This window comes from Lutzomyia longipalpis, chromosome 3, assembly GCF_024334085.1.
Source record: "Lutzomyia longipalpis isolate SR_M1_2022 chromosome 3, ASM2433408v1".
NCBI classification, from domain to species: domain Eukaryota; kingdom Metazoa; phylum Arthropoda; class Insecta; order Diptera; family Psychodidae; genus Lutzomyia; species Lutzomyia longipalpis.
The window spans coordinates 15,405,007-15,419,706 of NC_074709.1; the positions used below are offsets into that span (position 1 = coordinate 15,405,007).

General features: G+C 34.3%; 5 protein-coding genes across 5 annotated transcripts; 3 read left to right on the plus strand and 2 right to left on the minus strand.

Moving 5' to 3' along the window:
* The first annotated feature begins 189 nt into the window (after positions 1–189).
* On the plus strand, positions 190–904 carry LOC129793431 (CCAAT/enhancer-binding protein homolog 2). The gene is made up of 2 exons (XM_055833441.1): positions 190–454; positions 557–904. Exons 1-2 carry the CDS (start codon positions 371–373, stop codon positions 821–823), a joined length of 351 nt encoding a protein of 116 aa, XP_055689416.1. The 5' UTR covers positions 190–370; the 3' UTR covers positions 824–904.
* LOC129793395 (zinc finger protein draculin-like) lies at positions 840–2,928 on the minus strand. Its single transcript, XM_055833382.1, has 4 exons — positions 2,910–2,928; positions 2,751–2,827; positions 2,263–2,677; positions 840–2,206 (listed from the first exon to the last, which is right to left on the minus strand). The coding sequence occupies exons 2-4, from the start codon at positions 2,772–2,774 to the stop codon at positions 1,473–1,475; spliced, it is 1,173 nt and encodes a 390-aa protein (XP_055689357.1). The 5' UTR covers positions 2,775–2,827; positions 2,910–2,928; the 3' UTR covers positions 840–1,472.
* Positions 2,929–3,523: 595 nt separating this feature from the next.
* On the plus strand, positions 3,524–5,486 carry LOC129793371 (zinc finger protein 728-like). Its single transcript, XM_055833340.1, has 3 exons — positions 3,524–3,867; positions 3,930–4,344; positions 4,405–5,486. Exons 1-3 carry the CDS (start codon positions 3,649–3,651, stop codon positions 5,352–5,354), a joined length of 1,584 nt encoding a protein of 527 aa, XP_055689315.1. The 5' UTR covers positions 3,524–3,648; the 3' UTR covers positions 5,355–5,486.
* Positions 5,487–5,720: 234 nt separating this feature from the next.
* On the plus strand, positions 5,721–7,537 carry LOC129793378 (zinc finger protein 320-like). Its single transcript, XM_055833351.1, has 3 exons — positions 5,721–5,954; positions 6,027–6,444; positions 6,510–7,537. Exons 1-3 carry the CDS (start codon positions 5,829–5,831, stop codon positions 7,454–7,456), a joined length of 1,491 nt encoding a protein of 496 aa, XP_055689326.1. The 5' UTR covers positions 5,721–5,828; the 3' UTR covers positions 7,457–7,537.
* A 940-nt stretch (positions 7,538–8,477) lies between these two features.
* Positions 8,478–14,659, minus strand: LOC129793359 (tyrosine-protein kinase transmembrane receptor Ror2). Its single transcript, XM_055833306.1, has 4 exons — positions 14,436–14,659; positions 13,832–14,379; positions 12,641–12,883; positions 8,478–12,555 (listed from the first exon to the last, which is right to left on the minus strand). The coding sequence occupies exons 2-4, from the start codon at positions 14,367–14,369 to the stop codon at positions 11,381–11,383; spliced, it is 1,956 nt and encodes a 651-aa protein (XP_055689281.1). The 5' UTR covers positions 14,370–14,379; positions 14,436–14,659; the 3' UTR covers positions 8,478–11,380.
* Positions 14,660–14,700: the final 41 nt, after the last annotated feature.

Below are 14,700 nucleotides of genomic sequence, written 5' to 3' on the forward strand. Positions count from 1 at the left end.
TATACACAGCTTACAGTTCTGTTTACACCAGGTTGTGTTGTTATTTTATTCATCAGTGTTGTCCATTAGAACTGCAAAAAACACTCTGTTTTTTTATGTTTACGAAGAAATATAGATAAATATATTATCTTTAACGAATCTTATTATGAAATGAAAAAATAGCAGATAAACAGTTTAGTCGAAGTTAAGACTAATTATTTCCATCAACGTAAAACGTAAAGTGTATCTATGTGAAATACCAAATATGTGTCTGATTTCACAACATTTGCTCATTCTGTCAAAATATTTCGTCTCTACCAAAGGAAGTTTCTTTGTGAAAACTTTGAAATAATATCTGAAGTTTAGCCGTAAAAGTTATCATCAAACCAAAATGCCATCCAAGAAAAAGAATACTAAGACAGCTGTAAATGAATTCGACGAGGACTACCGCAGGAAGCGAGAACGCAATAATCAGGTAAGGTAACATAAAGTGAAATCCATTGGATTGGATATAATAAGCATAATTTCTCAAACAGATGAAAAAGTAACACCCTTTATGTTTCCCTTTTTTGTTTAGGCAGTAAAGAAGAGCAGAGAGAAGACGAAACAGAACACAATTGAGACGCATCAGCGTGTTGAGAAGTTACGTGTGGAAAATAAGGTCCTGGAGAACGAGATTACAAACCTGAAGAAAAAACTGAAGCTGCTGAAGGAACTTTTCATTGCCCAGGCAAAAGCAAAGAATACCAGCGCAGCAGAGCTGAAAGACATTATAGGAAGTGATACAGAGAGTGAAGATGACAAGCAAATGGAGGAAGATGATGAAGATGATGACGATGACTAAGCGAAGACAGAGTATAAGGGAAGAATTAGGTTTATTTTTATGTAAATAGATTTTTTAATTAACAATGTTTAAGCAATGAAAGGTTTTTTTTTATGGCTTTCTAATCTTGGCTGCTGCATTTTCAATGGGATGGTGAACCCGCTGATGAGCATACTTTGCAGATAATGTGTAAAATTGCATCTCACAGTAAGTACATTTATGTTTAGGGATATTGGAGTGTTTTGCTGTATGATCAATGAGAAGGCGTTTTGTAGAGAATGTTTTAGAGCACATGTCGCATGGAAATGTTTTCTTTCCATTCCGATCGTGGGCATCTTAATATATAAAGCTGAAATGTTTGTTTGTCTGTGGCACATGAACTCCTCCTAAACGGCTGGGCCGATCTTGATGAAATTTGGTATGGGGGTAGAGGGGGTCAATACGAGTTGCAAGCGCTATATGGGATTCCGCCCCAACCCCCCTTTAAAGCGCCCCCCAGAAAAATTGATTTTTTCCCATTTTCTACCTGCTGAAGGGTCAGATAACGGGATTTTTTTATTTTTAGAATTTCTCGGGGTACCGTATTATTCATCCCCCCTATTAATATACGCCCCCCTTTTTTATAGCTTAAAATGGAGTTTGCTCACACGTGATTGGGGGCTCGGGTTAACTAGTATTTAATATGCTTTTTCAATGCAACCTCATTGCAGTACGTCTTTTCACAATAATTGCATGTTACAGGATCTGCTTGACAACGTCTCTGATGTTGCTTTAAGGTAAAATCACTCGTATAATAACCCCCACATCGGTCACATTTAACTTTCGGTAAGCCTTTGTTGAGATGAGCGATCTTCAAGTGCGTTTTTGCTTGCCATTTTGTCCGAAAACCTTTGCCGCAAATATCACACACGCTGTGTTTCTTAGTGTCGTGGGAGTATAAATAGTGATATTTTAGTTCTGATGGAGTAAGATAACTTTTGGAGCACTCTGAGCATCTGTGAGTTTTATCTGCTTCCGTGGAATGCATCTTTCTTCGATGACAGTAAAGAGCTCGACTGCTAGGATGAGCCTTTGAACATACTTCGCATATATAAGCGTAAGTTTTTGGATCCTTCATACAATCCTGGATATGAGTCATTAGGGATTTTTGATTACTCAGGACTTTACAACATTTTGAGCATTTAAAACATTCTGGATCAAAATGTTTCTTCAAATGACCAGCAAGAATACCCAAATGTGTGAATTTCGTTTCACAACAAATTAGGTAGCCCTTTATTCCGTGTGTATCGCGAAAATGGTACTTCAGGGCAAAGTAACTTTTGGCTTGGTGTGTGCAAATCTCACATTTGAAACCAAGGTATTTCTTCACCACACTCTCATTCTCCATTTTGATGGTTCTTTTATCTAAAAGATTTAATCATTAAATATATCATTTTAAAAATTAAATGCAATTAACTTACTCTCATTGTCAGACACCTGTTTTGAAAGCTCCCTCTTTCTTCCGCATTTTTTCTTCACATTTTTTGTATTTTGTTGAAAATCTATTTTATCAGTAGTATCTGTTTCACTTTCTTCCAAAGAATACGGTCTCCATTCAGATGAAGTTCTATCACTTTTATCTGTAACAAGAACATCCTCACCTTCATCTCCAGATGATAGCTTAACAGCATGTACCAAAACTTCTTGTTTTAGTTCAACTTTCGTGAGGTCCTCCGAAAAGATTATTTCCTTCTTTTGATCCTGAAATTTTTCTCCAAAGAGCTCCAATAACTTCCTTTCTCCGTCTTTAATATTTTGAATGAAATCTATACAGCTCTTAGCTTTCTCTTTACAACAAGTGCAAATTCTCTTTGGCCAAGCATCTTTCTCATAGATCTGCAATAGAACATTATAGGCGTAATTACCAAGAAATATTAAAAGTTATTATATATAATGAAGTATGACAAACCTCCAAATTGAAAATAGAATTCATTTCAGCAAGAGTTTCATCCCTTTCATCTTTTTCAATGATTTGTTTCAGTTTACCTAAGCAGAATCGACAAAATGAATTCTGATTTACCTCCTCATCACTCATTTTCAATTATTTTTTTATTGTGTATACTTTTACCAAGAACACAGAAAAAAAGAACCAATATTTATTATTAACTTATTATTATCTAGATAATTTCATGCTCTATTTACAATTTGATCGGTGAGCAGGAAAAATATTGACAAGTGTGGTGTCTACTACGTTACCCATCAAAAAATAGTTGCCTTTCTGCAGGAAAATTCTTAAGTTCTAAAAAAAATTGAAAACAGGACGCGCATTATGACCTGGTTGTCCCATAAAGTTACGGATTTTTCCCATATTTTCCATACCAATACTAAAAATTTTAACAACTTTCATTAAAAAATGGCTCTGTGGGTTGGCTGGGGTCGTAAAGCTTCTAAAGCTTTAAAATAAAAAATAAAATTAAAAAATACTCAAATAATTAAAAAAAAATAAACTGAATTAATATAAGTAAGTATTACTGTGATTTTTTTATATTTGGTGAGACCTTTCATCGATAAAGTATCCTAATGACAAATCGTAGAACTAGGTAGATCTGTCGTTGAGCATGTTGTAATCGAATGTTCATTAATAAAACATTAGACACTGCATAAGAATCACATTGTCATGTCTTATATTGTCCTTATTAAATTAAATTTAAAAAAATGTCCATATTAAAACAGGAGGGCAGGAAATATTTGAATTAGAGGTCCGGAATTAAACGTCTCATGAAAGTCCATGCTATTGTCTCGTTGGTTGTCCTATTCTGTTTCGGGAGTGTTCTAAAAATTTTGACCGCGACACTTATAAGGACAGTATGAAGTATTCGCGACTGGGTATTAAGTTGATAGTTGCTGAGAGTAAAAGAAAAAACAATAATATTGACAATTTGCAATTAAAAAATTCAAGGATGGATTATCAACAATTAGAGAAAAGTTCTGTATGTAGGTTCTGCTTGAAGAAATTAACAAAATCTAAGAAAAATGATATGAAAGATGAAATTCTCGTGAGTCTCAATTCAATCTTTAATTTGGAGGTAAGTCACTAAGATTTTTTTTTTAATTTCTTCATAAAATAAATTTAAATATGATTTTGCAGATTTATGATGAAGATATCTGGCCCAAACAAGTTTGCGTTTGCTGCAAAGAAAAATCTAAGAATTGCGTGGCATTCTTTAAAAAAATTAAAGAAGGAGAAGCGAAACTACTGGATCTCTTTGGTGAAAAATTTCAGGACATAAAAAAGGAAATTGTCTTTCCGGAAGAAATGGAAGGAGAAGTAAAACATGAATATTTTGAGGAAGTGGAAACTAAATTCCCAGAAGATGACATAAAAGGAGTTCAAGATCCAAAATTATTAGATAAGCTAAATCAAAGCTTTGAGGAGGATGACGAGTATTCTAAATCTCCTTCTTGGGCTCCATCTTTTGATGAGGAAAAAGATGACTCTGAAGAGGTGGAAGTGAAACAAAATAAATATGAGAATAATTTCAAGAAAAAGGAGGCAACTAAAAGTGAGTTTCAGATGTCTTCTTTTGGAAACATAATCTTAATGTCTAAAATTCTATTTTCAGGGATGACAGTTTTGAAGACGAACAATGATATGGTAAAGAAGTATCTGGGTTTCAAGTGTGATATATGTTCAACTAAAGCCAAAAGTTACTTCGCCCTTAAGCATCATTTTCTGGATAGCCACGGAGTAAAGGGTTATATGATGTGCTGCTCCAAAAAATTCACATGTCTGGGAAAATTAGCAAGCCATGTGAAATTCCATCTCAATCCAGAAGCCTTCAAATGCGTAAAATGCTCAAAAGTTTTTCGCAGACTTGAAACGTATAGAATACATGTTAGAGAATGTTCACCGAATCCAGAAACATTCACCATAATTTGCGAGATTTGCTCAGAAGCATTCCCAACACCTAGATTGCTTTATCAGCACCGAAGGAAGGAACATTTGAAAGAAGAGGATAAAGCTCATAAATGTCCTGATTGCCCCAAAAGATTCCTAATGCCATCTGAGCTAAAGTACCATAGAATGCTGACACATGAAAAGAAAAAATCCTTTATGTGTGATATGTGCGGCACAGGTTTTTCGTGTCCGTCGAAAGTGGAAGAGCATTTGAAAAAGACCCACCTAAAAGACCAACAACCTAAACTGCAATGTAAGCATTGTGGACGCTCCTTTATAGAAATTCACCTTAAGGACCATCTTACACGATGCAATGTGGAACCTGTTACATGCAAAATTTGTGGGAAACTGTACAAAAATTCACACGCAATGAAGAGTCACATCAAATTCGTGCATCGCCGTGAAGGGAGAAAAACCTATTCTTGTGAAATCTGCCCGAAAACTTTCTCAACGAAACGTAAACTAACAGATCATACTGCAAAACATCAAGGCATTCTACTGCATCAGTGTAATTTCTGTGATGCAAAGTTCTACTCTCTTTCTACAAAAACCGCTCATCACCGTGCAGTTCATCCTATAGAGAATGCAGCTGCTAAGAAACTTAAGCCTGTGTAATCGATTCAAAGATTTTACGGAAAATACAGATTAAAAACTATATGAACGCTCTGACTGTTCTGTGAGCTAGAATTTGATGTTCAACATACAACAGTTATGTGAAATCTTAAAGAAAGATTTTTGAAATTTAAATTGTATTTTAATTTTTTTTTTGTTGTTTTGTTTTGGATTATTTTATATTAGAAGAATTGTGTTTCTCTTAAGTGACTATTCTCTCAGATAAATATTTTCTGATATGGTGCGAAGAACATAAGTACACTATGGTCCCACCGGGTAAAAAACCTTTGGGAAGTATTTTACCCGGCATCAGTGTGTTAACTGTAGAATCTGAGTATGGCATGTCCAATGACAGTCCATGGAAGTGTCACTGTAAATTCCTTGTGGGGTTGTGTGTGACACTTACTAGTTTTCTGAACACATAACTTTCCTATTTTTCTCTATTTCATTGCATTTTCTTGGAATTTTTCGTAGAAAATGAGTGTATTGGAAATTGATAAGGAATCCCTCTGTCGATTCTGCTTAGGTGAAGTGAAGAAACTCATAAATCCAGGAAGTAGAGACAATATAATTGTAGATGTCAACACAATCTTCAATTTGGAGGTTTGTCCGGAAAGCGTCCTTGTCAAAAAAAATTACAAACATGATGCTTTTTTTTTTTTTAATTTGTTTTAGATATTCGAAGAAGATGATTGGCCTAAACAGATTTGTGAAAGCTGTAAAAATACATCTAAAATTTGCATAGCTTTCTTTCAAAAAATCAAGGACGCAGAGGAGAAACTGCTGGAGATATTTGGAGAAAAATTGAAGGATTTAAGTGAAGTATACCATAACGAAGAGATAATTGTCGAAGTTAAAGACGATGAGGAAGTTCAAGAAGAGGAAGAAATTCATTTACTTAAGGAGGATGAAGTGATTCAAGAAGTAGATGAAATTGAGTTGCTAGAAGAAGATGAAAGTTATTCCAAAAGTTCGTGGGCCTTTACTTCGGGAGGTGACTGCGAATATGAAGAACCTATAGAAATAGATAATAAAATTTCCCCGTCATCTTCAAAGAAAAAGTTGGGAAGGTGGCGAAAAGATGGATCAAAAAGTTAGTTCAAACAAAATATATGATTATAAAAAACTTTAATTTAAAGGATAATTTTTCTATTGCAGAAATGAAGATTCTCCGCGAGAATAATGATGTGGTCAAGAAATATCTGGGTTTTAAATGTGACCTTTGCTCAGAGGAAGCTAAAAACTACTACGCTTTGAAGTTTCATTTTCGTGAGACTCATGAAATTACAGGATATATGGTGTGTTGTAATACAAAATTCACATCCTTGGGCCGCCTTGCAGGTCATGTCAAGATTCATATGGATCCTGAAGCTTTTAAATGTCCAAGATGCTCAAGAATTTTGAGCAATGAAGTTACATTTCGTGTTCATGCAAGAGAATGCTCAAAGAATCCAAATCTTACATATACCAACATCTGCGAACTTTGTTCAGAAGCATTTCCAACACCAAGAATGCTGCGACAACATCAGAAGAAGCATCTCAGTGAAGACGAGAAGCCTCATCAGTGTCCTGATTGCCCGAAACGATACACAACACCAGCAGAGATGAACCACCATTGGGCTCAGGTACACAATACAGAACGAAATTACTCTTGCGACATATGTGGAAAAACTTTCCGTACTCAGAGTCAAGCTAATGGACACAAGAAAAATACGCATATAAAGGGGCGTGGACCGAAGGTTCGATGCGAGCGATGCGGAGGATTTTATCCTGAATTGAATATGTACAGTCATCTGCAGCGTTGCAATGTGGATCCTGTGCAGTGTAATTTATGTGGAAAGGAATACTGTAACGTACCAGCACTGAAGAATCATATTAAGTACGATCACGAAGGGGCGGAAAGGAAGAAATTCGCCTGCAACATTTGTCCCAAAGTATTTTCGACCAAACGCAAGCTTACGGATCACACGGCAAAACACCAGGATATCGCATTACACAAGTGTACATGGTGCGATAAGAAATTCTACACTTTATCCACAAAAACAGCTCACCAGCGAACACAGCATCCCGCCGAGAATGCAGCTGCTAAAATACGAAAGCATTAGAACATCTTATCTAGTTTTTTTGAAGTTCAGGATTTATAATGTATCTCATGATAAATTCAATACATTTTGTGTTTAATCCTATACACTATCGGGTATCTTTTGAAAAAATTCCAATGTACATAACAATTCTGACGAGATGTCCCATCCAAATTGTCGTGATAAGAAAAAAGTTGTCTCGAAAAAATGCAGCAGATCATTGACCACCAAGATCTAGTTTGGAGACAGGTTTCCTAATTTTTCTGCGTTCTGCCCAGACATTGTGATATTAGGGTGGGTTTTCAAGTACAATCTTATCGATTAGTACTCCTATATAAAGAACTTACAACTGAAGCAGAGGTATCAGTCTCTAAGGAGTTCTTGAGTCTCTACGTTCAGTGTGTAAAAGCTAGAAAGACAATTCTCCTAACTCAAAAATGTTCAAGGTTTGTGCTAAAACTTTGCAATAGAATTTCAAGAACAGAATATTCTTTTTTTTTTGTTATATATTACAGATCATTGTTGTTTTGGCATTCGTTGCTATGGCCTATGGTTTCCCATTCCCTGAAGACATTCGTGAGCATGTTCCAGTTAAGGATGATGTTAAGCACGTTGTGCCTATGAAATACGATGAGGTAAAGAAGGACGATGAGGTAAAGAAGGACCTAAAGGATTCTTCTTCTTTCGCCTACGCATACTATACACGTCCATACAGTGAGTATTCTGCATTATTTTCAATCTTACAATTGTATGTTAAAAATGATATTGAAATTTTTTTTAACAGTCTATAACCACTACAACCTGCCTCTGAGAACCTACATTCCCAACACCTACAACTACATTTACCCATCCACCTACCGCTACTGGATCTAAAAATTTCCTTATAATGTCAAGGCAAAACCTGTTCAATATCAAATGAAATAAAAAATATATTTTTTCACTATCTAAATTTGATGCTTTATTAAGAGATTCGATCATTTTTTTTTACACACAAATTGCATTTTTTATTTCAGTTAGTTACATTTACAAAAAAAAACTAAGAGGATACAAATCTTATTCTGTTTTTTATTTCAATCATGATTTTTTTTCTTTAATTTCTTTAAAGACTTCAAAGGGTTACATACATAAATACATAAAATGTATTTAATTTGTAAAGGACGACCGTATTTAGTAAAGTGATAAATAAGTTTATAAATATAGCTTAATAAAGGGATTATCATAAATTTAAATATTAACTTTCGGTGGAATAATATACATACACTGAATACAACAGCGACACAACGTCTTTTTCTCTCAAAAGTAATTTTCATACCTATAGAATACAAGTCACGCCCTTATTAAATGTTTTTTTTTCTTTCATTCAAATCTATTTTGAAATCTTCAAAATTTTTATCTTGGAAAATTTACTCAATATTCTAATTTACAGTTTATTTTATTAAAAAAAAGAAATCATTAAAATTACATTGCATAAGTTGATATCGCGTAAAAATGAAGCCTCAGCTTTATATTTATTCCTTAATCTCCTTTTTTTTTAATAAAGATAAGTAAACCTTCTTGTTCATGTATATATGTTCATGTTTTGGCATTCTTTATTATTGTTTCATTTTGTCTTATTATATAATAAAACATTTTGTTCAGAGAATAACTAGGTATGACTAGGTATGATAATGAGATTCATCTTATAACCAATGTGAGAATGATTTTAGATGAAAATTACTGGAAATTTTTTCTATGCTAATCAAAATGATTCCTGAGTGGTATTAGCATGCGTTCAAACTGATTTAAATTTTTTTTTAATTTAGTTTTTTTGTTTATAACTTTAGTGGAATCCCTGATAAGAATTATATATATTTCGTTTCCTTAAAATCATGCGCCATTCTATACAGATATTTATAAGTATATCTTATATCAAGATTTATGGTCCTTTTCGATTACATACATATAATACTTTTCAGAGACAAATTTTATTTCATTAATATCATGGGTGCTGAAGTATTATATTAATATTAATAATATATTATATTATATTAATAAAACTCTCAATCAAACAATTGAGACACACGCAATCTTGTATACAATCAAAGAAGAATAAGAAATGACTTTCCATTTTAAACTGTGATCACTTGTGAAAATCAAGAGTGAGCACAATGATGCCAAATAAGAAGTCTCTGACGAATTCTTATTCTATTTTTTATTCTGGATTTTCTACAAGCTAATGCGTGTACCGATTGTTCCTTTGAATGTACGGTATACCCATGTAAGATCGGATTTGAATTATTTTTTGTCAAAAGCACATACCGCTTCTAGAAATCAAAGAGTTATTTTCTATAATTTTTTAATCAATTAGAACTTTACATTAGTAGGGGAGGACGGGGTAATTTGGCCACTTTGGCGATTTTTGGGATATATCAAGCAAGTATGGTAGTATGAAGAAAACCAAATAGCCCTATTTTGTAGGAAATTTTCCGGCCTACAACTTCCCCATACAACACTTTTCTCTATCTCGATGAGAAATGGGTGAATTTTCCATTCTCCTGGACCCTTAGCTTAGTGTCCAAATTACCCCGAGCACGGGTAATTTGGACACTTTGGCGCACAGATTATTAAACATGAAAATTTTTGGACAATAAAAAAATTTTATTTTTTCGATTATTTTTTTGGAAGATAGGATATTTATCTAAGATTCATTTCCAGTAATTTGCCAGATAAAAATATTTAACAGAGCCTCAAACTTTAACATTTTCTGAACCATAAACGGGCAAAGTCTAAAAAAGGCTATTTTTCAAATTATCGTAAATTTCTTTTTTTAGATAAAATTTTTTATCCTACTTTGCTTATAATCTGTAAGAAAACATTAAAAGGCACAACCACAATAAATATCTTAAATGTGCGTCGGAAAATGTGCCGGAAAAACTCAAGTGGCCAAATTACCCCACTCCAATTTTCCGGATAAAACCATTTCCACAGGAAAATCTGTTTGAGATATCGGAAAATGGATGTCACTATCGTGTTTATGATGGATCAATGACCCTTAATGGCTTAAAAGTTAATTTTTAAGTGTTAAAAATTTTTCGAAAATGACGAATTTCCAAAATGCCAAAAGCACTTGAAAATGCGAAAAAATGATTTTTCTTAAACAAAAGAAAATCCAATGATCGGATTTTCCTCAAACTTGGTACAATTGATTATCTCTATGGGGAGTATAAACTGTGGAGAAATGGATTTTCTAGCATTTACCATACTTGAGATATTCCCATTAATGACTTTGCCAAAGTGGCCAAATTACCCCGTCTTCCCCTACGGGTGGTATACCTGCTTATTTTAATAAAGAATTTAATATCTCTGCCAAAAATGATTTAATTTTTTTTACATTCAATATTCACGGAGTCTTTCTGTTATTATAATGAAAGCTGAAAAGTTTATTTGTTTGTTTGTCTGTGGCACATGAACTCTCCCGAAACGGCTGGGCCGATCTTAATAAAATTCAGTATAGGGGCAGAGGGGGTCAATACAAGTTGCAAACGTGACATGGGATTCCGCACCCTCCCCTAACATAGCGCTCTCACAAAATAAAATGTTTTTTTCCTCATTTTCTACCTGCTGAAGGGTCAGAGATAACGGGATTTTTTTTATTTTGAAAATTAACAGCTGCTTCAAATGCAATTCGCTCACTCGTGATTGGGGACTCGGGTTGACTAGTAAAATATAAAATTTTCAGTTACAAAAGGTGCCTAAATATTTTTGGTCAATGATGAAGAAAATCTTTATATTACAGAAAACTTTTTTGTAATAAATAATTTTAAAAAATAAGATTTCCTAATATAGGATCAATATAATGTTTAAAGAATTTTATCCTATACCAATACAAAAGTGGAAGTGAAATAAATTAAATAAAAGAACTAAATTAATATAGCTTGTTAGAGGGATGGTTGCACATGTTTTTTTATATTAGCGAATTGTTTTGTTTTCATAATCCGCCCGTATTTGCTCTAAGGATTGATAAAGAAAATGAAAACTGGGTCTATCACTTGTTTTTTTACTCCAACACTTCCTCATGAGGTTATACACAGAAAGTGGGGTGTTTTCTGGACACGCAAGCATATTCCCCTCTTTAACGTACTTCACTACTTCCTCGTGAGTCATACCGTAATAGGGTTGAAGGGCAAATGAGAAAATCTCCCATAAGCACACCCCAAAAGCCCATACGTCTGATTCAACTGTGTATTTATTATAGAGAATGCTCTCAAGTGGCATCCAACGAATGGGGATTGCATCGTTTTCGCTACCTTTGTAGTAATCTTGCAGGTAGATTTTATGCGATAGCCCAAAGTCTGCAATTTTGACAACCATATGATCATCTATTAGACAATTTCGCGTCGCAAGGTCCCTATGGACGAATTTTCTTTCGGATAAGTAAACCATTCCAGCTGCAATTTGCTGGGCAATATTTAAGAGATCACCGAGGCTCAGCTCTGTCTTTGCTGTCTCCATGCGTGCCTGAAGTACGTAAGGGGAGCATGCACGTAGGAATTCATTTAGATCTCCTCGTGCCATATACTCAAATAAGAGACACATGGGACGACCCAGAGCACAAACACCCAGCAATTTTACAATGTTTGGATGATCAAATTCTGCCAGGAGGCATGCTTCACGCTCAAAATCTACTTGAAGATCCTGACTTGCGTCATCTTTAAGCATCTTTACTGCTACTAGCGTGAACTCTTCTCCAGCTATCAACCCAGGGGCTTTAGCTTGAAAAACCCTTCCAAAAGCTCCCTGACCTAAGTCTTTGATATAGATAATATTATTTCGTGGATATTCCAACTTCTCCAAGATTGGATTCAGTTGAGCACTTGTTTGATGATATGCTGAATTGCTTGGTAATTTATTGAGATCAATATTCTGTGACTCATGCGTGGCTGCTGGATTGTACCCACTAGCTCCACTACTTTGGCGATTGTGCTTATGCTTAATGATTCGATAAGCTAGTAACACAAGCAAGTGAAGAATGACAATTCCAATAAATCCAATTCCAGATAGCAAAAAGATCATTGATGGTGTAAAAAAAGTTTCCATTGAGATCTGTGATGAATCGATTCCGGTGAAATCATCAGTAGAATTAGCTAAAGAAGATTGATATTAAAATTTGAATTTTTATATTGCAATTGAAAATGAAATGTGTTTCTCATTATATGTGTAGGCACTTACGGCATAGAGGAACTTCGCAGTACGCCCACCTCGTTGATGGATCACTGGTGTAGCACCACGGATATGGTTCACTTCCACCAGCATTCCGACAAAAATTCTCGGCATTTCTTACTTCTGGAAAAACATTCGGAGGTTGAATGTGCGTATGAGGTGATTGAGAATCCCAATTTTGACAAGGTATTCCCGTCTGTGTTACATTTATAGTGCCTAAGTAGTGTCGACCATTTCCCATGCGACAATCATCTGCAAAAATATTAAAATGCAAGAAAACAATAATAGTTAATAGTAATTAAACAATAATTAAAAAAAATTTCATTTGCATTTTGGTCTTCTACTAAAACCACCGCTCTTAAAGGGTTAATAATATGAATTGCTTGGAACTAATCTTGAAAATTTTATCAAGTGGTCAATGAACGAAGTTTCTTCACTGCACAGAAACCATAACGAACATTCCAGGCATTGTATTATTTTATGTGAGTAACACAAAATTCTTCCACATATAGGGGGACATAGGGCAAAAAAATAATTTTTTGGGAGAAACATTCTCCTGATTTCCCTGAAAATATTTAAGTTTTTCCATGACGACTATCTTATAGGAAATTTCCCAGGCTACAACTTTGTCTCAGACGATTTCTCTCTAACTAAACGGGAAAATGCATTTTCAGTTCATTCAGGGGCAAAATATTAATTTATACGTTTTTTGTCTTTAAATTTTAATTATATGAATTTATTACAATTAGAATTTTTTTTAATAAAAAAAATACAGATGACACGAGAAAAAAGTCTATCATAAGTCATAAAAGTTGGTGTCTTACAACGTGTTGAAGTTGATTATGCGTTGTCATTTGGTTTCTGAGCAGTATTAGTAGGCAAAATTAATTTTTTTGTGCAATTCAGTAATTTGATGCATAAAAATGTAAATTGTCTGAAACGTTCTCATACCAAGTTTGAGCATTATCTGAGGATATCAGATTTTTCGACGATTACAATACTTGGTGTTTGCAACACAGTGGAACACCAATTAAATTATGGTGGATTGAAATCATTGAAATACAATACAAATCAAAATTGGTTTTTCATTATTGCAGGATGATGTGCCACTGCTTATATCTGTGTGATTCTTTCTTAGTTATAGAATATAAATTAATCTAATTTATCTACAGACTCATAATAAAATAACTTAAAACTTACAAGTGATTTCATTTATGTTCATCTCAGTAAGTCCCACGTATGAGCAGGTAAGAGGCTTTGTATCTCTTTCAAACTTAGGGAGCTCCTCACACTGTGGCAGCCTAAAGTGCCCACGAGATTTGTAAAAGATCTTTTTAAGTTTCTTCTCCTCAATGAGAACCCAATCATTGTAGCAAAATTGCAAATGTGTAGCAACACAGTCCTCATAACACAGGGGAAGTTTCATCGTAGCCCCATCTTCAACCACACACTGTGGGAATGCATAGGCACAAAGGAGTTTCTCTGCAGCTGCCCGACAGATTAGTGGGAGTTCAGAGATCATCTCCTCCCACAGTCCAGAAGTAATTTTCTCATTCTCCCAACCTCCCGTGGGATCCTCACGGCTGTACCACACCTGTCGACTTCCAATGAATGATTTGCACACCTTGCCATTATACGGGGCGCAATAACCTTCTTCGTAATCATCCTCGGCTCTCGAGAAACACAAATGGTGCCCCAGAAACACCAAGAGAACACAGAAAGTTGCAGTATTTACCATTTCGTGGTACCTTTAACAAAAAAAAAACATAATAATAGTCAGCAATACTTAAAACAATTTGTGTACCTTTTTAGCACAATTTCTGCACAATTTTCTTTGTTTTTCTCACATATTTAACACCAAACAAACACAGGCGTTGTCATCTTTTATATTATTGTTTTCACATCTGTCACGCCGCATTAGGTGGTGCTATAAAATGATTTTCTATGCTATTATACTATACGCGTTATATGCTTTTGTTTTCATTGTAGGACATTTTAAGTTAAAAAATAAGAAATTAATAAAAATAATATAAAATTAATATAAGCTTTTCTTAAATACGGACAAAAAT